General features: G+C 38.6%; 1 protein-coding gene across 6 annotated transcripts in view; it reads left to right on the top strand.

The window, feature by feature from the left end:
• The window catches only part of LOC148350073 (uncharacterized), a 407,697-nt gene that overhangs the window by 276,170 nt on the left and 105,815 nt on the right, over window positions 1–25,712 (top strand). For all 6 annotated transcript variants that reach the window (XR_015847080.1, XM_088319758.1, XM_088319757.1 and 3 more), the window contains one exon: window positions 24,374–24,522. Coding sequence is in view for 5 of the 6 variants with exons in the window: in XM_088319758.1 (XP_088175884.1) it covers window positions 24,374–24,522 (149 nt within the window). In the remaining variant the exon portion in view is untranslated. The remainder of the gene's footprint in view (window positions 1–24,373; window positions 24,523–25,712) is intronic.

Below are 25,712 nucleotides of genomic sequence, written 5' to 3'. Positions count from 1 at the left end.
GAGAAGATGGCCAATAAGAAGAGAGTTAAAGGACTTCAGGAGAAGGCTTCCCAGCCTTACGTCCCGTTCCCGCCGCTCCTGTAAACAACGTTTTCTACTAGGTTGCCCTGACATCGCACCACAGCCCAGCCAGTGAATATCTTTTGCATTAAATGTAATCTGTATTCGATCGTATAAAATCCTTTATAGTCGAATTTATAAAATCCTTCATGACCAAAAGAACAAGATCCTGAATACAGGCAGTTGAAATAAATATCCGTAGCAGGGTGGCTGGGCTCTCCCTTGGAGATAGGGTGAACAGCTGGGCCATCTGGGAGGGATTCTGGAGAGCTCCTGCTCCTTTGGTTGAAAGGCTGAGGTGAAGGATGCCTCCTGGAGCCTTCCCTCAGGAGGTATTCCGGGCATGGCCCACCTGCAGGAGTCCTTGGGGTCGACCCAGTACACAATGGAGTGACTACATCTTTAGGGCGGCCTGGAAACGCGTTGGAATCCTGTCGGATGAGTTGGATGGAGTGGCCGGAGATAGGGAGTTCTGGTCTTCCTAACTGAGGCTGCTGCCGAATAAGTCGAAGATGAAGGATGGAAAGTTAGCATACGTCTACTTGACCAGTTGTCTCAAAGAAACTTACCTTATATTGTTTTTCGACTTTTTGTTGTTTCGTTGCATCCGATGTTTTGCGATCGTGTTCAGCCATCTTTATTACCCGATCAATCGTTGCACGCTAGTACGCTAGTAAAATCGTGTGTACTAACGGGCGCCAAAACTTTGTAGAGTATCACATTCGTGTTTTTACAAAAATAATCAATGTTTTAGGTGTGGGCAGATATTTGCGGTCAGCTCGCAGCACTAATGCGTTTAGGGCCCACAAAAGTGTGCGGGGGCCCGAGCGCGGCTCCGAGTGCTTTGCTAGGAATTCATTATGGCGAGCGCAGGTGGCTAGTGTTACACGGCGCCGGTGAAAGCGCTCTTTCTTTTTATCTCGCTCTGTCTCTCTTTGTGTCTCCATTTCTTTCTTTCTCATTTTTCTTCTCTCTTTCTCTTTATTTCTCCTTCTTTCTTTCTTTTCCTCTCTCTCATTCTGACTATCTTGTTTTTCTCCTCTACTTTGATCTATTTTTCTTTTTCTTATAACTTTTCTTTCTCATTTTTCTCGTATTATGTCTCTCTAGCTCTCTTTTTCTCTTACTCTTTTTTCTCTTTCTTTCTCTCCTTTTATCTCACTTTATCTCTCTTTCTCTCTCCCTCTATCTCATTCTTTATTTTTGTTTTTCACATTCTCTCTCTTTTGCACTCTTTTTATTTATTTCTCTCTTTCTCACTCTCTTTTTGTTTGTTTCAGTCCTTGTTTCTTTGTTTTTCTCTCCTTTCTGTTTCTTTTCCTTCTATCTTCCTCTTTTTCGTGAACTGATTTGATCTCTCAATTTCTTTCTGTTTTCTCTCTCTCTCTCTCTCTGTGTTTCTATGTATCTGCCTCATTCTCTGACCTCTTTATTGGTCTCTCTCTTTGTTTCTTTCTCACTCTCATTTTCTCTTCATCTTTATGTATTCTCTGTATTTCTCTTTTTCTTTTTCCCCCCTCTCTCTCTCTTTTCCATCTATTTCTCTCTCTCTCTTTTACTCTATTCCTTTCTTTCTGTCCTTTTTCTCTTTCTCCCTTTCATTTCTAATTCTTTTCTTCTTCTCTTTTTTTCTTATCTTTCTTTCTTCCTTTTTTTCCTTCTTTTTTTCCTTACCATGTGGCCCCGAACGAGTTTGACACTCCCGGTCTCGAAAACCCCGCCTCTCGGGAGCCAAGTAGTCCATCAGGCAAACCGCATTAGCGTAACTGGGTCCCAGGAAATTAGCAGAGCAGAGCGGCGCCAATTAGAAGTCAATAGCTGGCTTTATTAATCGAGCTAGCCATCGCACTTGATTTGATTAAGCGGGAACGGGGCGGAAAAGGGGGGGTGCGGCACCAGTGCGCACGCCGGTGTCTTTGTGTATTCCGTCATGTGTGTTTGCGCCGGTCGGCGTTGTGTGTCGGGTCAAAGAGTGGCAGGTGCTGCTGACTCGCCCGTCTCTTTGTGACTTTGTGTCGCTCGCCGGGTAATATGTTGATATTGACCTTCTCCGACAGGGCGCTCTCGATAAAGCCGACGCCGATTAGCCCAATGACATGGTTATTACTGATCAAGTGCGCGTAGATGCAATTAGCTAACGAACGGGGAGTCGGGTCGGCAGAAAGAGTAAAGGAAATGGAAGAAAGATGAAGAAAAAGACAATGAGGCGTTTGTATATTGAAATTATTTCATCAACGTCATACTGCCACCTATCAGGCTTCAAGATGGAGGCTAAAAAAACTGAAACTACTTTCTAGGAAACACCATGTGAGTCGCAATTTGAAGTAGAAACAACCTATTTCCACATTGTATATTATATTCACAATGAAAAAAACCCCGAAAAGTAGGTGTTGCAAAACGATTAGCCCCCTGTTCTCTCTGACTCCAGAAGTTCCCTGATGAAGGGGCGGCAGTGGCTCAGGAGGAGGAGCGCTCGTCTTGGGATCAAGAGATCGCAGTTCGAATCCCGGCTCCTCCGTGTTACATGTCGAAGTGTCCTTGGGTAAGACACTGAACCCCTAATACCCCCAATAAGCAGGTTAGCGCCTTACATGGCTGCACGGCCGCTATTGGGAAATGTGAAGCACACTGTAAAGCGCTTTGGGAAGTCTTGACTTGAAAAGCGCTATATAAATGCAGATTATTTCATTTCATGACTTCCGAATGATCCAACGTCAACCTAACTGACTAACCATGACCGAGTGCAACTGTGTGTCGTTCCGTCTTACTTTAAATGCGCCTGAACAGAAAGCTATATCCAAACAGGCAGGTCTGGAATAAAATCTAAAGCAGAAATATGATACTACAAGATTTTGCAACAGTTACAAAACACCCAGAACTCTGTGCAAGCAATGGAGTTAAGATGGAGAGTGCAAATATTTGCTGTAAATCTATGAAGACCTGGCCGTTCCTCTAAACTTTGGGCCTAAACAAAGAGAGAACTAATCGGAGAATCAACCAAGAGGCCCATGATTGCATTGGATGACCTGCAATTCTTCTTTACAGATTTGACAAAACCCTAGGTATTCTTCGGTCCCTGATATCATCTTGATTCATTCCTATGTATAATTTTTTTTCTTACTGTTTACTACTTCTTGAAGAAAGAGTTGTTTTTACTTAAAAGACGTTTTACTACAAAGTATTGTCTCTAAATACAATTATATATCAAAAACTATTATAGTTGAATGAATGATAGAGAATACTATTATTGTTTTTCTTCAAAGTTAATTGAGCCTGCTTTTAAAATAGAAACTATATGATTTAGAAAACAAAAACAACAAAGTAAAACAATGTACTATCTCAGAGTTGGTCAAACTCCGGCCTGAGGGCCACATCCGGCCCTCCAAGTTTATTTTTTTTTTACCTGGCCTGCCAAACGAACAAGGTCAAATTATAATAAATATATATATACTATAATGAATGAGGTACTATTAATGAAAAATGTATTTTGGTGCCAAATTTGCCCCCAGTGTCCCTTTTTGTGTCTGCAGTAAAAAGTACTTTTACATGAATTCAACAAAAATACTACAAAATTACTCCAAAAACTAAATATCCAATGTATTGCTTAAAAACAGGAAACTAATATTTTGATTTCATTCTGAAAAGCAAAAACATACATGGAAACATTTACAAAAACGCTACTACAGTGATACTATAATACAAAAATATGACGACAGAAATACTACTACAGAAATACTACAGTAATAATACAAAATACTGGAAATATGGAAATACTTGAAAAGTATTATATAAATACTAGAAAAATAGTACTTGCAAATTACTACAAAAAACTTCTGCAGAAACACTACAAAAATAAAACAACAGTAATACTACAAAAATATTACATACATACTAGAAAAAATACTCCTATGGAAATACTGCAGAAATACTACTAATATAGTATTATAGTCATACTATAATACAAATGTATTTCTACAGAAATATCACAAGACTACAGATATATATAAGAATATTACAGATATATTACAAAAATTCTACTGTGGAAATACCACAAAAATAATACTCCACAACTACTACAACAACACTACAATATAATTGCAGTAATACTACACAAATACTATTATTCAATGACTACAAAAAATACTTCTGCAGAAGTAATACAAAAATAAAATGGCAGAAATACTACAAAAATACTACATAAACACTACAAAAATACGCTTATGGAAATGCTTAATAAATACTTCTACAGAAATACTACAAAAATACCACGACAGTCATACTATAATACAAATATATTACTACAGAAATATCACAAGAAAAATACTACAGACATATTACAGAAATTCTACTGTGGAAATACCACAAAAATGATACTCCAGAACTACTACAGCAATACTACAATGGAACTACAGTAATACTACACAAATACTATTATACAATCACTACAAAAATACTTCTGCAGAAGTAATACAAAAATAAAACTACAGTAATACGACAAAAATGCGTTTACTGAAATCCTTAATAAATACTTCTGCAGAAATACTACAAAAATACCACTACAGTCATACTATAATACAAATATATTACTACAATACAACTACAGTAATACCACACAAATACTATTATACAGTTATTGCAAAAATACTTTTGCAGAAGTAATACAAAAATAAAACGACAGTAATACTAATAAAGTACTAACACTATAAAAATTTGTTTATGGAAATACTTAATAAAGACTTCTGCAGAAATACTACAAATATACCACTACAGTCATACTATAATACAAATGTATTACTACAGAAATATCACAAGAAAATATTACAGATATATTACAGAAATTCTCCTGTGGAACTACTACTACACTAGAACTACAGTAATACTACACAAATATACTATTATACTATATACTATAAAATACTATTATTCAATGACTCAGCAAATACCTCTGCAGAAGTAATACAAAAATAAAATGACAGTAATACTACAAAAATACTACATAAATATGACAAAAATACGCTTATGGAAATGCTTAATAAACACTTCTGCAGAAATACTACAAAAATACCACGACAGTCATACTGTGAAGCAGAAATATTCCAACAAAAATACTTTATATTGCATAAATTCTGCTATGGAAATGCTACAGCAATAGTACTCCAGAAATACTACAATAATACCACAACAAGTAATACTACAAAAATACTACACTATACAAATACAGTAATACTAGATATCACATTTAGGACTTAAGACATACCATCTGAAAACTACGTTGATGAGGCTAATCTCTTTAAAAACAACCATAAAGAAATATAACATGATGGGCGCCACCAGGCTGCGCTTGCCCATGACACACCACAGGAAATAGCGCCCCTTTGACTCTCATGGTTAGCGAATCCAACCAACCAAATGATGTCTGTCTGTTTCTCATTGATAAATGAAAACATTGGGTAGGTCCTAAGGATGGGCCAAATGAATGAATTCCCTATTTGATAATAATAACGAAAAAAACAAGTGAGAATATCTTAGAACTATCAAGAAAATACCATTTTCTGCCAGCAGGGTCATTTCTAGTTTTTTTATAGACGCCACTGTGTCCTTCACAGCCGGCCATATCGTTTTTAATAGTGGATTATTTAACATCGAAGGTACCGTGTCTTTAAATACACGGGCCAAAGAAATATCTGTCAGTAATCGCAGGGCTCGTATATCCTCCTAGGTAGGATTAAAGTGTAAATTTCCCGTTTAATGTGTATAATCTGCAAATCTGCGTATTTACCGCCAATCCCCGGCAAACTTCTCTTAATCTGTCTGGCGTATTTGACGCCTGACACCTGTTCCTTCGGGAGCTCAAACTTGATTCCTTGTTTTTTCATGTTCTTACCGTGCCGGTGGGGGTTGACGCGTACTTGCCGGAAAAGTACTCGGATCGGGTTTAAATGGACATTTTTTTGTGTTTTTTTTAATCAATGGCTGAACCTTTATACTGCAAAATACACCATAGAAATTTGTTCAATGAAATAATACTTCTCTTTGTAGATATTTGGTGTTATTTTTCTATCTTTAAATAAAAGTAAGTGATGCGGTTAATCCATTTTTTTTAAGTACTCCGCTGAATTATTTTCTCATTTTAAATTTTAAATCGTATACTGTATACTGTGAAAGTCATTGAATTAAAAATGGAAAAAATATAATGGAAAAAAAAGTATTGTTATAATTGTCTTTCTTTTGCTTCTCTCTGTGTAGAACATACTTTTAGGTGTACTTTTATTTATGACTTGGTTGCATCCTAACCCTGTGAAATATTAAAAAAATAATAATTTTTAAAAAACAAGTGTAAAGTATGAAAAATACTCATTGTATTTTTCTCGTTTTATCATCAAATATTTTTAGTATTTTTCAAATATATAACCCAAACTTAAGACTAAAAAATGTTTTTCGTCAATATGTTTTCCTCATTGATTGCTGCACTTGTACTACTTCCAATTGATTAATATAATACTACTACTAATAATAGTCAATTAAATTCGATTATTTTAAATATTAGCTCATAATTACAAAACAATACAATTAAAAATAAATATAAGAAATATAAAGAATTTTCTTAATGTTAAGTAGATTTTTTTAACCATGTTTACTATCTTGTTTCCTCTAGGTTCACTGCTCCACTCAGCGGGGGAAAAAAATAAATAAATAATAATAAAAAAAAAAAAATATATATATACTTAGAACATTATAAACATAATAAGAAAAATCATTAAAAGTAATTTAAAATACTCTGTACTCAACAATACTCGTGTTGCTATGAATAGAATTGATAGAACTGTATAGAACTGATTTTATTGTCATTGATATCAACGCTGTATGCATCGAGATTAGACACGGCACTCCAGGGTAATCATGTAATGCGGAAACTTTAAAGAGATAAGAGATAAAAATACTATCGGGATAAAAAATGAGAAGTTTCTAACAGAGGGCAAAATGTCAAAGAGGTGGCTGCCAGGGATGGGAAGTGTCTTTTATAAAGTTGATGGCTCTGCTACGGCATTGCAAAGCCGCAATGTCCTCCAGACTGGGCAGGGAGCAGCCAATGATCTTTTGGGCTGTGTTGATTGATCTCTGTATGTTTTGCCTGCGTAGTGCTGTGCTGGAGCACATGTAGTAGAGGTAAGATCGGGCCCAAAAAAAGCACCCGAGCCCGACGCAGGCCCGAGGGGTATTAAACCCGACCCGGACCGAGCCCGACTAATTAACTGGATTTGCTGGCCCGGCCCGAGGGGGCCAGAAATTACATATTTTATTTATAAGGAGGGGTGATTTATGATAACAAATTAAACTCTGCCTTTTGTTACAACATCTAGGCCTAAGTTAAATAAAACTGTATAAACATTTACATCTTTTATATTTCTGTGTCTGCACTGCAGATGTTACATTAAGCGACAATCTGTCATTGACGGTTTTTTTTTTTTGAGGTAGCGAAAACATTTAAGGGCGTCCGTCATTTTGACGACTTGATCATTGGGCCATAATCCACAGCAGCAGTAGTAGTACGTCCTTAAGATTTTAGCGCGGCACTATCATTGAGGGGGTGTTGACGTGTTGTGCCCTTTTCCGACTCCTATGCAAATCCCCCCCCCCCCGATCGTATTCTATATAAAACGCTTATTAAAACAATAAAGCGAGCTAATTATAATAATTGGGAGATCCTAGTCTATATAACGCGTTTATTTAAACAATAAAGCGTGATTTTATTCTGCAAATTGCGTTTTTTAACGCGGATGAAAATGTCACCAACGTCAATGTACACTTCCGACAAAAGCGATCGTATTCTATATAAAACGCTTATTAAAACTCTTACCAGAGTGCGTTTTCCTCGTCAGTTCTCCTCTCTTGAGTTTATCCTTAACTTCTTGTTAGTCCGACTCCATATCGGGGATACCAGGCCAAAATCACGCGAATTTGCGGAGGGGAAGATTATTAAGAGGTCAGCATTCACGTCACGTCACGTGCACAGAGCATGCTCTGGCTCCGTTAAAAGCAATTACAGCTCCTTCTCCGTTTTATCCAAATTTTTTATTTTATAACAAGTATTCCTTGGTCTAGTATCCATACATAGTTTAAGTATATATTTTTAATGAACATATATTTATATTTATTAATTAATTTAAAAAAACAAAAAAAACAAAAACAAAAAAAAAAAGCAGGACCGAACCCGTCCCGACCCGACCGTATGACTGACATTTCAGGCCCGACCCGGCCCGAAATTAGATAGATAGATAGATAGATACTTTATTCACATTTTTTAATTGCCTCGGGTTCGGGTTCGGGTTCGGGCTCGGGCCATGAATCTTAGCTCTAACATGTAGCACTTTGAAGATGACATTTGTTTATTTTTTTTTACGAGTCAAAATGTGGTCAAACATAACACCACGAAAGTAAAGTAGGCTAACAATAGATAATTGATCTGCTTGAAATCAGGTTTATTAAATACATTCCTTTTTTTGAGCACCCCGGCGTCCAGTTCCAGCTTCCCCCGCATGGGTCCATAACCCTTAAAACGTGCCAAAAGATGCTTAATATTTCTGGCGAACTCTTCACCGTTTCTTTCTTTCCCATGCACGCCGTTTTGGCTAACGGACGAGGCCTTTTTCGCCCACCGGTCCAGCGAATCCAACCAACCAAATGCTGTCCGACGATGTTACTCATTGATAAATGAAAACATTGTGTAGGTCCTAAGGATGGGCCAAATTATTGAATCCCCTATTTGATAGTAAAGATAACTATGCTCATTTTAAGCATAAATGTGTTTATTTACAAGAAAAACAAGTGAGAATATCTTAAAACTTTAAAGAAAATACCCATTTCCTGCCAGCAGGGTCATTTTTAGTATTTTAATAGACGCCACTCTGTCCTTCACAGCCGTCCATATCGTTTTTAATAGTGGATTTTTAGAGTATTATTAGAGTAGGCTAACGATAAATTAATTGACCTGCTTGAAATCAGGTTTATTAAATACACTCCTTGTTTTGAGCACCCCTGTATCCGGTTCCAGCTTCCCCCGCATGGGTCCATAACCCTTATTTCTGGCGAACCCTTCACCGTTTCTTTCTTTCCCATGCGCGCCGTTTTGGCTAACGGAGGAGGCCTTTTTCGCCCACCGGTCCGGCGTCCTTGAAAGCATGTAGCTGTCAGGCCGACTTAGCCAGCGGCGTCTCAGACGTAGCCCAGGGGGGTTTTGCTTTCTGGGCCAGCGGAGCCCGTTCTTGTTTGGAGGGGAGGGGGGTGTTCCTGTGCGCCCCTGTTAGCGTGTTAGCGCGTAAGCATCTCGGCGTCTTGCAAAGTGGCTCGGACGCATGATCGTGGGCTGTGATTTGAAATCCGATGGAGCCCAAAGCAACAGATTGGTTGCTCTCCATTTGTGTACATTGGCTTTGCTGGGTTGATCATTTTGCGGTTGTTTGATTCGCATCTTATTAAGTCATGTCAAGTCAAGTTATTTTTATTTTATAGCCCTTAATCACAAAGAGTCTCAAAGGGCTGACAGGTTATTGCACTATTATTTCAGACAATTATTACACCATCCCCTGATCTGGAACCAACATGAGGGCAAGGAAAAATTCAAAAACCCCAACATGAGGAAAATGAAGAAACCTTGAGAAGGGACCGCACATGTGCACACAACTCCTATTGCAAACAATGTACTTTTTTACTCTACATTTGATAGGGTCTGGAGCAATGTTCCCTCTAAGCTGCGTGTGTAAGCAATTGCGCACTACCCAGAGCTTTTCCGCGCACAAGAAAATCTAGCCAGCTCTCAAAAATCAGGGCTTGAAATTGCTAATTAGGAAGCAAATTAAGTCACGGTGCAAGTAGGTAAAAGTACACGGGTTGCCCTGACGCTGTGTTCTAAATGCGGCATTTTGAAGTCAATGTCGAAGTAGAACGAAGTTGAGTAAAGTCAGTAGAGTTTTTCGAGAACCGGCTTCTCAGGCTCGGCTCACTAAAAAGAACCGGCTCTTTCTGGTCCCAAACGGCTCTTCGGGTTTTTTTTATTTTGAAGCCACTAAAAATTTAAGCTACATATTACCGTCATTTTTATCCCAAAAATATATATGAAGGAATTTGTCTTTAAAAAAAAATACTCGTGTTCCATTATTATATTCACGATTTACTCAAGATCTAAAAATCAGAAATGTACATGCAAGATTAAAAATTGCATATGTGAATTGCAGATATATGTGTGGAAAATACATAAAGTACGTCACACTTGATGTTTTCTTCAAATATTACTAGAGAAAATGATAAATTAACCTTGAATTTTGTCATATATTTATATGTTTGTGTGTGTGTTTGTATGTATGTATATATATATATCTATATATATAGATATATATAGATATATATAGATAGATAGATATCTATAATATATATTATTTATTGTAGGTTGAATTTATTCTGCTGTGCATTGTTAGCTAAATAAATAAAGACTGAGGAGATAATTTCTTCCTCATGCCATGAGGCTCTTTGACTCCACCCTGTCAAATACATGTGAAAATCTAAATTGAATAGTTTCCTAATATAATCATTGTTATTACTTATCCTTTTCCAAAGCAGTCCAACAAAATGTTTTCATCAGCACGATTATTTTCTTCCAATATACTTTTATGAATATCCATATTTGCCTTAACTCTCATCATTTCCCTCCTCTCATGGAAGGGACCAAAGCACTTCGTCATTCTTGGCAGAGGATAAAGAATGTATGAGGCGCCCCGTGGCGTTTGAAGCCGCGAGCTGTCAGAGCTCGTCTCACCGCTTATCCGTCGCCCTGTCGAGCTTCAGGATGGCGGCGGCGCACCTTCGTTGCGGGTATCTGTTGCCGAGGCGCACCCCCTTCCTGGCTTTCTCGCCGAGGGGTCAACCGTCAAGATAACCCCGATCGTCTGCTCGAGAACCAGAAATGCGGAACAGGTTTAGGGCTTTTCGAACCCCGGGGGTCTCTGGCAAGACAATGAGCATCTAGTTGTTGGCGGTGAATCTCAAATGGATTATTTAAATCATGAGCAATGTTCCCACTAAGCTGCGTGTGTGCGCAATCGCGCACTGCCTGCACATTCTCAGCGCACAAGAAAATCTAGCCAGCTCACAAAATCAGGGCTCGAAATTGCCAATTAGGAAGCGAATTAAGTCAAAGTTACAGTGCATGAAGGTAAAAATACACGGGGTCCCCTGACGCTGTGTTATAAATGCAGTAAATCGAAGTCAATGTCGAACAAAGTTGAAAAGTAAAGTCAGTAGAGTTTTTCGAGAATTGGCTTCTTCGGCTCGGCTCATTAAAGAGAACCGGCTCTTTCGGGTCCCAAACGGCTATTCCGATTGTTTTTGCTTCTTTAATCCCTACACGACCAAATATTATGTAAAATTGTGCACAAAATGATTTAAAGAAGGAGGGGTAAATAGAACAAAAAAGAAAACAATACCAAAATGAAAAAGTAGTGAAAATCTGAGAAAAAAGAAACAAAAGGAAGAGAAAAAAGAAGGAAAAATTCTGAAAAAAGCCAGAAAAAAAGAAAAGAAAGAAATAAAGGACAAAAAGTAAATAGAGAACAAAAAGAAAAAAAGTAACAGCTAGGAAAAAATAAACACAATGAGATTTATTAAGAATTAAAAAAAACAAGAAAAAAAAAACAGGGGAAACAAGAAAAAATTTGAGTTGCATTCAAATAATTTCCAATGATATCAAGTGAATCTTGTTGCCAACATTGTACTTCCACTAAAAAATGTAATTAAATACAGTTCTGTATCGTGCAACCGACTAAATAAGCCCCCAAAAATGTTAGTATCATGCGTCAAAAGATACCAGGAAAATAAAAAAAGGAAAATCTTGTGAAAGAATTGTTGTAAAAACAAATGACGTTTGTAGGCCGTACAACTTTTGCAATAGTACATGAGTCAATTCATTTAAAAGAGAAAAATCATTTTGCATTGCCGGAAACTCCGCAAAATATCAAGTTTTGGACATGTTTGATAATGATTTAGTTGCCACACTTGGGATTGCCGTTGCTCACTGTTGTTTCAAGCGTTGATCACCGACTTTGTGTGAACGTTCAGACCCGTGGAAAATTACAGGGAACATTGGTCATGAGTAACAGCGGTACTATATATACCGTAATTTTCAGACTGTAGAACGCTCCTGAGTATAAGTCGCACCAGCCAAAAATTCTTATTCTTGCACTACAGTCACTTTCAACTGTGTTGTATCTTATTTTTATCCTGTTGCCTTAACTCTTGACAAATATCGGTATCGGCATTTTTTTATTTATTTGACGTGCCAATTGTTTAGGCTCAGATGAAGCTGAGCCTCTCTCTCCCTCTCCCTATCTCTTGTATTTTTTATCTTTTTTTGTATACATGTATATCTTAGTTTTATTACGCTGGCAACTGTGTGGACAAAGTAAGAATTTAATTGTGAAGATAATTGTGGCTCTTTACTCTGAATATGACAATGAACACTTTGAATAATAAATAATTAATACAATGGCGAATAAAATAGGAAAAAAACTTGGAAGTCACAATTTTGGGGGAAATTCCATTTTTTCCATTCCGTTATCTGCACCGCTTATCTTCAGTAGGGTCTCGGGGGTGCTGGAGCCCATCCCAGCTATCTTGGGGCAGTGGGTAGAAGACACCCTGAACTGGTCGCCAGCCATTTGCAGGGCACACAGAGACAGACAACTCACTTGCCCATTCACACCTAAGGACAATTTGGACCGGCCAATTCACCTGACATGCATGTTTTTGGAACGTGGGAGGAAACCCACGCAAGCACGGGGAGAACATGCAAACTCCGCACAGGAAGGCTGGTACCTGGATTTGATCCCATGACCTCAGAATGGACAGGGAACAAGCTTTTTATGCTCGCTCTCAATCGCAAACACATATGCTTAATTGACAATCCAATGTTATGATAAGAGCTAATATATCAGTCTCCCCCTGAACAATTTAACTCCATTTTCTTTTCTCTTAACCACACACAGACGCTTTTCTACCTCTGCTCGGTCTTTGCATTTTAAAGGAACTGCAAACGACATCATAATGATCTGGCATCCTTCGCAGGTGTCCAATATTAGGAACAGAATCAACCAATAGAAATTGACTTATGGTTTTTCTGTTAAAAGATATCGCCAGAATGCTAGTGACACCCCCAAAAAGTGGCTGGTATTGGATTTTCATCAGAGGAAGTCTCCTGAGTGATCAGCCCCCCGCCACTGCCAACTCTTTATGCTATAAATCATACTTGTGATGGATTCGGGAATGCGGGATTGAGTGACGGAGAAGATTCAGGTACATCGTGTGGATGGATGCGCGGAAAACGATGGAGGGATGCCGTCCGGCAGCTTTGACGGTGACAAAAAACAGAAGTTGTCGGGAGAGGAAACGGGCGAAGGCGCCGTTCCGTTGGCCGGCCGAGACGTGGCGCCGCTATCTTCGCTAGGACAGCTGCGAATGCGCTCACTGCACGGCAATGAGGTTTTTCTTGTTTTTTTTCCGCCACTTCAAAGATTGAACTGAGCCAGTGTGAGGCGAGGCAACTAAATATGGATCCATGTGATCTCCAAGGCGTGACATTTTGGGACACGAGAGAGAGAAAAATAAAATAAAGTGTTCCAGTGTCGAAGCACAGACATCTCATCAGCTGCACCGCTTATCCTCAGTAGGGTCGCGGGGGTGCTGGAGCCCATCCCAGCTATCCCCGGGCAGTGGGCAGGGGACACCCTGAACCGGTTGTCAGCCAGTCGCAGGCCACACAGGGACAGACAATTCGCACGGTCATTCATACTTAGGGACAATTTGGACCTGCCAATGTGGGAGAGTGTGGGAGGAAACCCACGCAAGCACGGGTAGAACATGCAAACTCCACACAGGAGGTTCGATCTCGTGACCTCAGAACTGTGCCGCACACGCGCCAACCACTGCGCCGCCGTACTGCCCTTCTCTGAAACCTTTTACAGTCAATAAATTAGAATAGTATCACAACCTACATGACTAATCTTTCACTTAAACCAAGAGTTGTACATATAATTAGGCTAAGCAGAAACTTGTATAATAGTACATCAAAACTCAAGTAGCTCCCTGATTTTTTTTTTTACAAAAGATGATAAAAAATGTCAATATAACGAACATGAGTTAAATTAAATCAAATCAATAAGTTGATCAACATTTTAACAAAGCTCGCAAATTGAAAAGTGTTGGCAATCCAGTTTTAGATCCAGATTGACAAACTAATGTTATGGTGACAGCTAATCGCTCAGCCTCCCACTTTAGCGTGATTTCTATGTTCTATCTCAATCACAAACACAGATGCTTAATTGACACACTAATGTTATGATAAGAGCTAATAGATCAGTCTACGTTCTTCCCTCAAACAATTTAATTACACTTTTTTTGCTATCTCTTAATCACACACACGCTTTTATACCACGGCAAGGACTTTTTAAAAAAACTTAAATTTAGCATCAGTCTTGACTCACATGCATGTCAGGACCAGAGCTTTACTCCGCTCTAACATTCTTCTTCTTGCTTCAGTGGCTCTGCCCCCTGTTGTTTATCCAATCAGAAGGCATAGTGTGGGTAGCGTCTGACATAGGGAGAGGGAGAGAGAGGCTCAGCTTCATCTGAGCCCAAACAATTGGCACGTCAAATAAATAAAAAATGCCGATACTGATATTCGTCAAATTCTTTAATATCGGTCCCGGTAATCGGCCCGCCTGTTAATCGGTCGACCTTTAAGGAATAAGGAAGGACTGTTTGTCGATATGTTTCTTACAGTTGCTATCTATCTATATATTATATATATATATATATATATATATATATATATCATCTCATCAGCTGCACCGCTTCTCCTCAGTAGGGTCGCGGGGAGGCTGGAGCCCATCCCAGCAATCATTGGGTAGTGGGCAGGGGACACCCTAGACTGGTTGCCAGCCAATCGCAGGGCACACAGGGACAGACAACTCACTCGCTCAGGCACACCTAGGGACAATTTGGACCAGCCAATTCACCTGAAATGCATGTTTTTGGAATGTGGGAGGAAACCGGAGTGCCCGGAGGAAACCCACGTAAGCACGGGGAGAACATACAAACTCCGCACAGTAAGTCCGGGAGCTGGATTTGAACCCACTCAGGAGGTTCCCACGACCTCAGAACTATGCCGCCGTGCTGCCCTATATATATATATTTGTAATGTAGATAATTGTATTTATTTTGGACACTTATTCTGATATGTTTTGGACGGGCGAATTAAAAAGAAGGGGCATAACAAACGCGGGCTGACGGGAAGTGGGGACCGGTAAAGCTGAGTGTTTGTGGACACGGCGGACAATAATGGATATATATTTTTCCCACTCTTACCTTTGGAAATATACACTTTTTTCTTTGGATGACTTTCAACGGGACCCGGACTCTGCCGGTCTGCATCAAACCTTAAGTACCGGTATCATTTTCCGTTCATTTTGCCGGCTGTGATTTTTGGACTGTGTACTTTAATGAAGGATATTCAGTTACAATCGCGGGACTCAAAGTCGGGTCTGGGTCAATTTTGTGTTCGTGTTAGTTTTTTTTTTAATGTGGGTGCTTGCGGCCTATATACAGGTGCGGCTTGTGTAAGTACAAAATCGGTTTTCCTCTTAAAATGTGGTGGGTGCGGCTTACAATCAGGTGTGCTCTGTAGTCCGGAATTTACGGTAGTTTATTTCCTATTATTATTTTGCCAAAACAAAAGCTTGTGGCCGACTGAAAACGGGTCCGCGACTCGCTGTTGGGTCCCGGCCCACCAGTTGACAAACACTGAACGAGCACCAAATACTCTATCCAAGTAGTTTGTCTCCACCCGGAACCGGGAACGGTTCTCACCAAACCAGATAAGCCGTCATTGTGAGAAAAATTTCAACGCCTCTCAACGTGCTGCTTGTCAGCGGTTCCCATGATGCCGAGCCACCCAAAAAGATGCCTTTGTGTGGATCCGGAAACCGGGCCGCTCAAAGGCGTCATTCACCCAGTCCTCCTCGAGGCCGGCCATGCCTTTTACGCAAGAAATGTCAGCCGATGTTGACGTCGTCGCGGCTGGTGCTCGCTTGCGGATTATGGGAGACTTTATTTGTACAAATATTTTGACATTGTGTTTAGAAAAGAGATGTTATCTCCTTTGAAGATAATGTTAGTGATGTGGTCTTTGATGAGGAAGAGGACTTTTTTCTGTAACGCGAAGAAGCTAGCATCAGTGCCCAAGGAAATGGATGTTTACACACTAGCTAGTATTAGCCTACGTTTTTCCTGAAATATTCCAGTTTCAATTGGAATTTTTTTTTTTGGGAGGGGCAGTCGATTCACTCTCCTTCGATCCAATATTAATCCTATATGATCCTGAATATATTGACAGCAGGGTTGGGTAGGGTTACTTGAACTGGATTACTTTCAATGACTTTTGGATTACTCCAATACCAAATATGCTAATAAAAGACAAAAAAAAAACTAAATATGAATAAAATGATGACTCACAACACATGGTAAGCTTTCTCTCCTGGCTTTGATCTCTTTGATCTTCGGCAAAACGAACATAAAATGCGACAGAAACAAAATGAAAATCAATCCAAACAGCTTGCCAACATCCTTTTTGCGGTTCCATGTATTCCGTTTCTCCACAAGCCTGTGCAAAATTTAGTCATTTTATTCATATTTAGTTTCTTTTGTCTTTTATTAGCATATTTGGTATTGGAGTAATCCAAAATTCATTGAAAGTAATCCAGTTAAAGTAACCATACCCGACCCTGTCCAGAACTACTGCTCAATAGAACTACAGTAATATTACACAAATACTATTATACAATTACTACAAAAATTACTGCAGAAGTAATACAAAAACAAAACAACAGTAATACTACAAAAATACTACATAAATACTACAAAAATTTGTTTATGGAAATGCTTCATAAATACTTCTGCAGAAATATTACAAATATACCATACTATAATACAAATGTATTACTACAGAAATATCACAAGAAAAATACTACAGATATATTACAGAAATTCTTCTGTGGAAATACCACAAAAATAATACTCCAGAACCAGGGTTGGGTAGGGTTACTTTAACTGGATTACTTTCAATGACTTTTGGATGACTCCAATACCAAGTAAACTAAATATGAATAAAATGATGACTCACAACACGTGGTAAGCTTTCTCTCCTGGCTTTGATCTCTTTGATCTCTGGCAAAACGAACATCAAATGCGACAGAAACAAAATAAAAGGAAATCCAAACAGCTTGCCAACATCATTTTTTTCCGTTCCATGTATTCCGTAACTCCCCAAGCCTGCACAAAATGTAGTAATTGTATTCATATTTACTTTCTTTTGTCTTTTATTAGCATATTTGGTATTGGAGTAATCCAAAAGTCATTGAAAGTAATCCAGTTAAAGTAACCCTACCCACACCAGCTCAGTAGCCTAGATGGTAGTGTGCCCGCTTTGAGACTGGGAGGTCGCTGGCTCGCGCCTCGGCCGAGACATACCTAATTGGTATAATGGCGGCGCCCTCTGTTGGCTGCGGCTGCATCGGCTCGCTACAACGGGTCAGGTGTATCGACATTTCGTTCTGTGTACACTGTTACAAAGAATGACAATACAAAGGAAATTATTATTATTATTATTATGAAATTCGTGTAGCCTGAGCATGACAGAGACTGCCAGCCAGAGGTGGCAGCAGTGAGTAAAAAAGTTCAATATTCTCTTTAGCTCATTTAGGCATTGGAGCACTTGTATAGTGGATTTTCTCATAATGGACACATTGATATGTACTTTCCGCAATGGCTATATTTCAGTGTCATGGAACTCATAAACAATATCTTGGCATTCTAGTTATCACAGACAAACAAAGTGACGATTGAGCTTCTTGAAACCATCCTTTTGTTGGACCGCCGTGCGTATTAAAGCACGAAAATAATTCTCGGGCGGCCCCATCTGACTGTTCCCGAGGCTTGCGCTGGGTTGGGAGCAATGTTCCCTGTAATTTTCCTTACGGGTCTGAGCGTTCACACAAAGTCGGTGAGCAGCGCTTGAAACAACAGTGAGCAACCGTAATCCCAAGTGTGGCAAGATAATTGATTATCAAACATGTCCAAAACTTGACATCAAGTTACCTTTTGCTGAGTTTCCGACAATGCAAAATTATTGCAAAGGTTGTACGGCCTACAAACGTCGTTTGTTCTTACAATTCTTTCACAAGATATCCATTTCTTTTTATTTCCTGATATATTTTGTCGCATAATATTAACATTTTTGATACAGAACTGTACTTAATCATAATTTTTAGTGGAAGTACAATGTTGGCAACAAGATTCACTTGATATCATTGGAAATTATTTGAATGCAACACAAACTTTTTCTTCTTTTTTCCAACTTTTTAAAAAATTCCTTTAAAAAAAATCTCATTGTGTTTATTTTTTCCGAGCTGTTACCTTTTTCTTTTTTGTTCTCTATTTACTTTTTTCCTACATTTCTTTTATTTTCTTTTTTTCTGTCTTTTTTCAAAATTTTTCCTTGTTTTTTCCCTTCCTTTTGTTTCTTTTTTTCTCATCTTTTCACTACTTTTTCATTTTGGTATTTTTTTCTTTTTTGTTCTATTCCCCCCTTCCTTTAAGTCATTTTGTGCATCATTTTACATAATATTTGGTCATGTTGGGATTAAAGAAGCAAAAACAACCCGAAGAGCCGTTTAGGACCCGAAAGGAGCCGGTTTCTTTTAGTGAGCCGAGCCGAAGAAGTCGGTTCCCCGACAAACTCTACTAACTTTACTCAACCTCGTTCCCCTTCGACTCGACTTCAAAATACCGCATTTAGGACACAACGTCGGGGGAACCCGTGTATTTTTACCTTCATGCACTGTAACTTTGACTTTAGCCAGTAGCCTAGATGGTAGTGTGCCCGCTTTGAGACTGGGAGGTCGCTGGTTCGCGCCTCGGCCGAGACATACCTAATTGGTATAATGGCGGCGCCCTCTGTTGGCTGCGGCTGCATCGACTCGCTACAACGGGTCAGGTGTATCGACATTTCGTTCTGTGTACATTGTTACAAAGAATGACAATACAAAGGAAATTATTATTATTATTATTCTTAATTTGTAATTTTGAGCCAACATTTTTGTGCGCCGGCTAGATTTTCTTGTGCGCTGAGAATGTGCGAGCAGTGCGCAATTGCGCACGCGCGCAGCTTAGAGGGGACACTGGTTGGGAGTAGAGGTAAGATCTTCGGCCTGGGCCCGAATTTCGGGCTTAACATATCAATCATTAAGTCAGACCGGTCAGGCTTCTCACTCGTTATTATTATTATTTTTTTTTATCCTTCATGGAGGATCTACACAGCATGCACAAAATTTTACTCAAGTATTTATTTGGATAAAAATCAGTTTAACTCCAAATCACCAAATCCAAAGAAATCTTCCTCCTCAGTGTTAGGGTAAAAGACGCGCGGCTTCCTCCCTCCTCTTCCCTCACCTCAGATTTAATTTCTGCTTCTTGCCAATAGCTTACAAGCTTTACAATTTCTTTCCGTTTTTATGCCAAATAGTTTACTATTTGCATCTTATAATCTGCAGAATTTTATTTTTATTCGGTGCCATTTGGTCCAGTTTCACATTTGTTCTTTTTGGCTCTGCACTTGCAGGGCACACTTGATTTGAGGGATTCTGACCCAGGTAAACCCCAAGCTGCGTGGTTTCGCCTTAACACACAAGTGGCGCTGAAGTACGCACAGCCGGAGTAAACCTTCGTGTTTACTTTGGCAAATTTACAACTTAAAGTTAATTCGTCGGGTACGGTCGGGTTCGGGTTTCTATACCCACGACTCGGGTCTGTTCAGGCTGAATATTTTATGCCAAATCTTACACCTCTACTTTAAAAATGTGATCCCATAGTAACATATTCAGAATGCCATAACGTTGCAGTAATTTAGTTTGATTATTTTCCATCACTTTTTTATTACTCCAAGATTAAATATGATAATAAAATACATTAAAAACATCAATAAAATTACAACATTTTCATTAAAAATTGTAACCTTGAAAAAAACAAGTCAGAAAGTTGCTTGTAGTTGTAAAAAAAGTCCTCTAATTTTAACCACATAGTATCAGAGTTTGTACGGATGTTTGAAATCCTTGATAATACTTGTATTTTGATGTTGTGTTATCATGGTCGTGAAAATGCTTGAACTTTTGGTGAAGTGCTTGGAATTGTTGCCTTTTTCATGTTTTTTGGCAGTCTGACTCTATAGACCACACAATAAATAATGAAAAGAAAAGTGAGAAAATGACGCCGACATGCCTGCCCTGGTCGCACCCTCAAGGACAGCTCTATTTAGAAAGCTGTCTTTTTTTAGCTCCGCTCACTGAGAAGAGCTGGTTCTTTCGACTCCCAAACGATAAATTGAAATATTCAAATATCTAAAAAATGCGTAAAATACAAAACAATTTTAACTAAACACATTCTTCTTCTTCTTCTTCTATTCTTCTAAAGTCTTTAGGGCTATAAATACATGATTAAATGCCCCAAAATACCTATTTATGATGCTACTTTAACCAATTTTGACACAGATCTTCTGAAAAATACGCAAAAATATATAAATTAAATAATCCAAACAAAAAGCAAAAGATCAGCAGTCATTTGAAAGATTAAATGCACTGTTTCGGAGCACTCATTATCATTAAAATGAGTCCAAATTTGTCTCATTTTTCTTCTTATACTGATATTAATATTTATTGTTTTTTTTCGTCTATTGTATTGAACTCTGTTATTACCCAGCAACCTATAGGGCCCTTTCCGTAGTGTGACGTAGCTAAGCTGCACATTTATTGTTAAGGGTTGTGTAAAAGACAAAAGAAACTAAATATGAATTAAATTATGACACTCAACACATGGTAAGTTTTCTCTCCTGGCTTTGATCTCTTTGATCTCCGGCAAAACGAACATAAAATGCGACAGAAACAGAATGAAAATCAATCCAAACAGCTTGCCAACATCATTTTTGCCCTTCCATGTATTCTGTTACTCCCCAAGCCTGCACAAAATGTAGTAATTTTATTCATATTTAGTTTCTTTTGTCTTTTATTAGCATATTTGGTATTGGAGTCATCCAAAAGTCATTGAAAGTAATCAAGTTCAAGTAACCCTACCCAACCCTGGTATTGTTGAATCAGGATGGCAGAATTCATGTCCTTTTATAGCAGTCATTGTGAAAAAAAGATCATAGATAGGAACGGCTTAAAATAGCATAAAGTATGCGCTAGCTTAAAGATAGCAACTTTATTTCAGTCATTAAAGTCTTTTTGTCTGCGCTGTATTTCTTTAAGGTACTGGAACAATCGAAACGTTTGCCTTGTTAGTGCTTGAAAAGTGCTTGAATTTGGCCATTAAAAGAAGTGTACGAACTCTGACCACAGTATTCGGTTATAGTCGCTGCGCGTTCACCCGCTGTGTCATCTGACTGTTAAGGTCTGAACAAATGCCGATCTTGTGATTGTACGAGGTTGCTCGTCGGGTCCTGACCGCCATTTCACCCTCTCGCCTCCTTCGGGGCCACGACCAGGAAAGAAAAGTGACTGGCTGCCAATAAGAGATTATAGCGTGGCACAAAAAAGGCCCCCGAAGGCATCATTAAACTTCACGGTCATGCCGTTGAATAAGGGACGGGTCGAGAAGTCCACGCTAATGCGCGGCGTTGCCGCCGACTCGGTTTTTGCACGTACTTTCTAGAGTAGCATCACGATTCGAGGGCGATACGATTGGGTGGAGGAAGGATTCGATTCGGTTGATTTTTATGTTGATGATATCTGTGTACTGTCTGTTCATTCTCCTCATGCTGAGGTTTTTGAGTTTTTCCTTGCCCTCATGTAGGTTTTAGATCAGGGGATGGTGTCATAATCGTCTGTGGTTTGCAATAGTCTGTGATGTGTGCAGCCCTTTGAGACTCTTTGTGATTAAGGACGTCACAAATAATCATCACTTGAGTTTTTCCTTGCCCTCATGTAGGTTTTAGGTCAGGGGATGGTGTCATAATAGTCTGTAGTTTGCAATGGTCTATGGTCTGTGCAGCCCCTTTGAGACTTTTGAGGGCACAAATAATCATGACTTGAGTTTTTCCTTGCCCTCATGTAGGTTTTAGGTCAGGGGATGGTGTCATAATAGTCTGTAGTTTGCAATGGTCTATGGTCTCTGCAGCCCCTTTGAGACTTTTGAGGGCACAAATAAACATGATCTGACTCAAAACGTATTTTATTTGACTGGTTTATATGGCCCCTGAAATAAAATCAAGATCAGTCGGTGTAGAGGATTGTAAATTTAACACACATTTATTTAATTTGTTTTATTGATTTTTAACAACGAAATCCTGTGCAAAATGTGCAGTGAAGAATACCTCATTAAAAAGAAAAAAAATAAGGAAAAAGTTAAATTCTTGGGTTGTGCAGCAACGATATGTAGTTTATACTCTAAAGTTTTATTGATCGATTAAACAAAATAAAAAAGAAAAAGAAACATAAAAAGAGGGCAAACAGATGCATTGATTAAAGGAGAAGTTAATAATAAATAAAAGGTTTGTAAAAAATAGTTTAAACAAGTATTCAAAAACGATATCACAGTAGGGTTGTATTTTGCGAATGGGGATTGAAAAAAAAAAATCAAAATAATGATAATAATAAAACCAATTAAAAAAGAAAAAAATATCAGCGGCAATATGTTTGAGTTATAGAAAAAATTGCATTGTGGGGAATCTAAGAAAAAGGACAAAAGGAAAACAGAAAGAAAATGACGACGACAATATGTAAAGTAATACTTTGAAATTTGGATGGAGAAAAAGTATCAAAAATAAATAGTAAAAACAGTGATTAATTAAAATTTTAAAAAGTAAAATATTCAATAACAAAACAGAAAAATCAAATAAATTAAAACAATAGAAAAGGTAAAAAATGTAAAATAAAAAGATAAAAAACATACAAAAAATGCCTAGAAAAATAAGACATAGTAAAAAAGAAAAACATTTAAGAAAACCAACTACGGGAACTGATGCACGCTACACCCCAACTGGGCACTATGAAAAGTGTATTAGTGCAATGATTCAGATCAATTATGGGCATATATTATCGTACATGCAAAAAAAAATAAGGTAACGTTTCCTAGTGGTAAATTGTAATAGGAAGAACTTCCTGCAACTGAAAATGTCAGCTACATATCCACCCAGCACCTATATGCAGAGAGATTTGTCTCAAATCCACAAATATATTGGAGATTTACTCAAGATCTAAAAAAACAAACAAATTGAAAAATCACATACATGAACCTTTTAATGGTACTGTAGAAACTGGAAAAAATGGCTTTGAAACTCCTTAAAAAGCGCTTGAATTTCTCTACCCAACCTGTCGTCTCTACATGTAACCGCGGTGTACTTGTCCCACCAAAGATCCACATTCACGCTGGACTGGATGATGATGTTTTTATTATTACAGTTTCTGCGAATGGATAAGTCACAACATTAGCTTTTCTGCTGGCTTTGATCTCTTTGATCTCATTGCAGTTCTCTCTGGTAAGACTGCCAACAAAGCATATCAAAGAGCTTTCTTTTCACTTTACATAAAATACATTTTAGAATATCACAATACATTTTTACATCTTTACATTTTAACAAGATACTTTTAACAAGAGATCGTATAGTGGATTTTTTTTAAGTTTACAATGGATTCAACATATTTTTCTTTCGTCTGAATTTTAACCAACATCATCCTTTTTTAATGTATATGAGAAAATAGAAATAAAAACAATAATAAGTATAAAAACGGGTACAAGTTACCTGCAAATGGATAAGTCACAGCATTAGCTTTTCTGCTGGCTTTGATCTCTTTGATCTCTACAAGGGGAATTCATAATTTAGTAAAACAGAAACAAAACGAAAATAAACCTAAACAGCTTGACAATATCAATCACATTACTGTGCATGTTGAGAGATTTGTCAGCTGGGGTTATAATGTTTAAAATTAACTTATTTTGTGGAGCACGAAAAGATGTGTCTTACCATTGCAGTTCTCTCTAGTAAGACTGCCAACAAACCCTGCCTCCCGGTCACATGTCAGAAGCCAAAACCAAACCCCACCCCATACCAGCAGATGGCACTGTTGGACTCATCATTGCAGGACATTTACCAAAAACTATAAACATATTTCAGCAGGAATTTAAATAAAACAAAAGTTATTTCTACACCCGTTACACACAGGCCCGACAAAAGAACCGAAACTCCCGAGGCGAACCCGTCCGAGCCATCCCAGTGCTTCCTTGCTGCCAGACTCTGCAGATCAATATTGACAGACACTCCTCCTCTTCAGACGGCATCCACCAACAACAAAACAGCCCTCCCTGCGAAAGGTAATGACGACATTCTCCCCCCGTCCATTCTACACCGAGACAAAAGGTAAAAGTTGACAAAAGGTGTCTGCGGATCCTTTGAGCGAATGCCGTCTGCATTCAGCCGGCAATTATCTCGGTGCAGACTTAAATCCCAGCTGTTAAGTGGCCTGCTAAAAGCATGTGTACACAAACGCTAGAGAGGGTAGGGCGCCGATTATCTGCGGGCGTCGTTGCACACCTGATATATGGCCCGGCCTTACAGGAAAGCCGTTCTCCGTGACCTTGCTCGTCCCGACAAAACACACACGGGCATCAGATGTGGCTACCGGCCTTTAATGGACTCTTGTCATGTCAATAAAGGCCAAATTGCCATTGAAGGCCTTCCAAACCACTTAGTATGTACTTAGTTTATGAGCTTGGGCTTTCTTGAGCAAGTTTTCTCGTCGGTTTGTATTGGTTAACTTAATAAATACTATGTAATTCATCTACCGTAAATTCCGGACTATAGAGCGCACCTGATTATAAGCCGCACCCACCGCATTTTCAGAGGAAAACCGATTTTGTACATACACAAGCCGCACCTGTGTATAAGCCGCATGCGCCCACATTTAAACATGTAACACAAACACAAAATTAACCCAAACCAGACTTCAAGTCCCGCGATTGAAACTAAATGTCCTTCATTAAGGTCCACAGTCCAAAAATCACAGATGGCGAAATGAACGGAAAATGATACCGGTACTTAAGGTTTGATGCAGACCTGCAGAGTCCGGGTCCTGATGAAAGTAATCCAAGGAAAAAAGTGTATATTTACAAAGGTAAGGGTGGGAAAAATATATCAGATGAACACATTTACTCACGCAACCAACTTTTTACCCCCTCTTCTTTCCTTGTCTGTCCCTCACCTTTAGCGGTCCCGACTTAAACTCGGCACCCCGCGCTTGTTCCGCCCTTCATTTTTCGTACACCCGCAAAACATATCCGAATAAGTGTCTAAAATAAATACATTACAAAAATATACAGTTGCAAATACATATTATACATGGGTTACACATATTTACAAAGAAAGACGGTACACCGAGAGACTTTTCAAAGCTTTAATAGTAATAATAGTAATAATATAGCTTTGACAGGGTTAATGTTAGCAACACTCGAGCGCCGGTGGCGGCCGTTAGAAAAATTACATAAATTGGCCGCGTCACTGAATA

The sequence above is a fragment of the Urocampus carinirostris genome, chromosome 16 (genome assembly GCF_059441175.1).
Source record: "Urocampus carinirostris isolate Australia breed hairy pipefish chromosome 16, RoL_Ucar_1.0, whole genome shotgun sequence".
In the NCBI taxonomy this organism is placed as follows: Eukaryota; Metazoa; Chordata; class Actinopteri; order Syngnathiformes; family Syngnathidae; genus Urocampus; species Urocampus carinirostris.
Note: the sequence above shows the minus strand (reverse complement) of the source record. Positions and strands in the feature narration are given on the sequence as shown.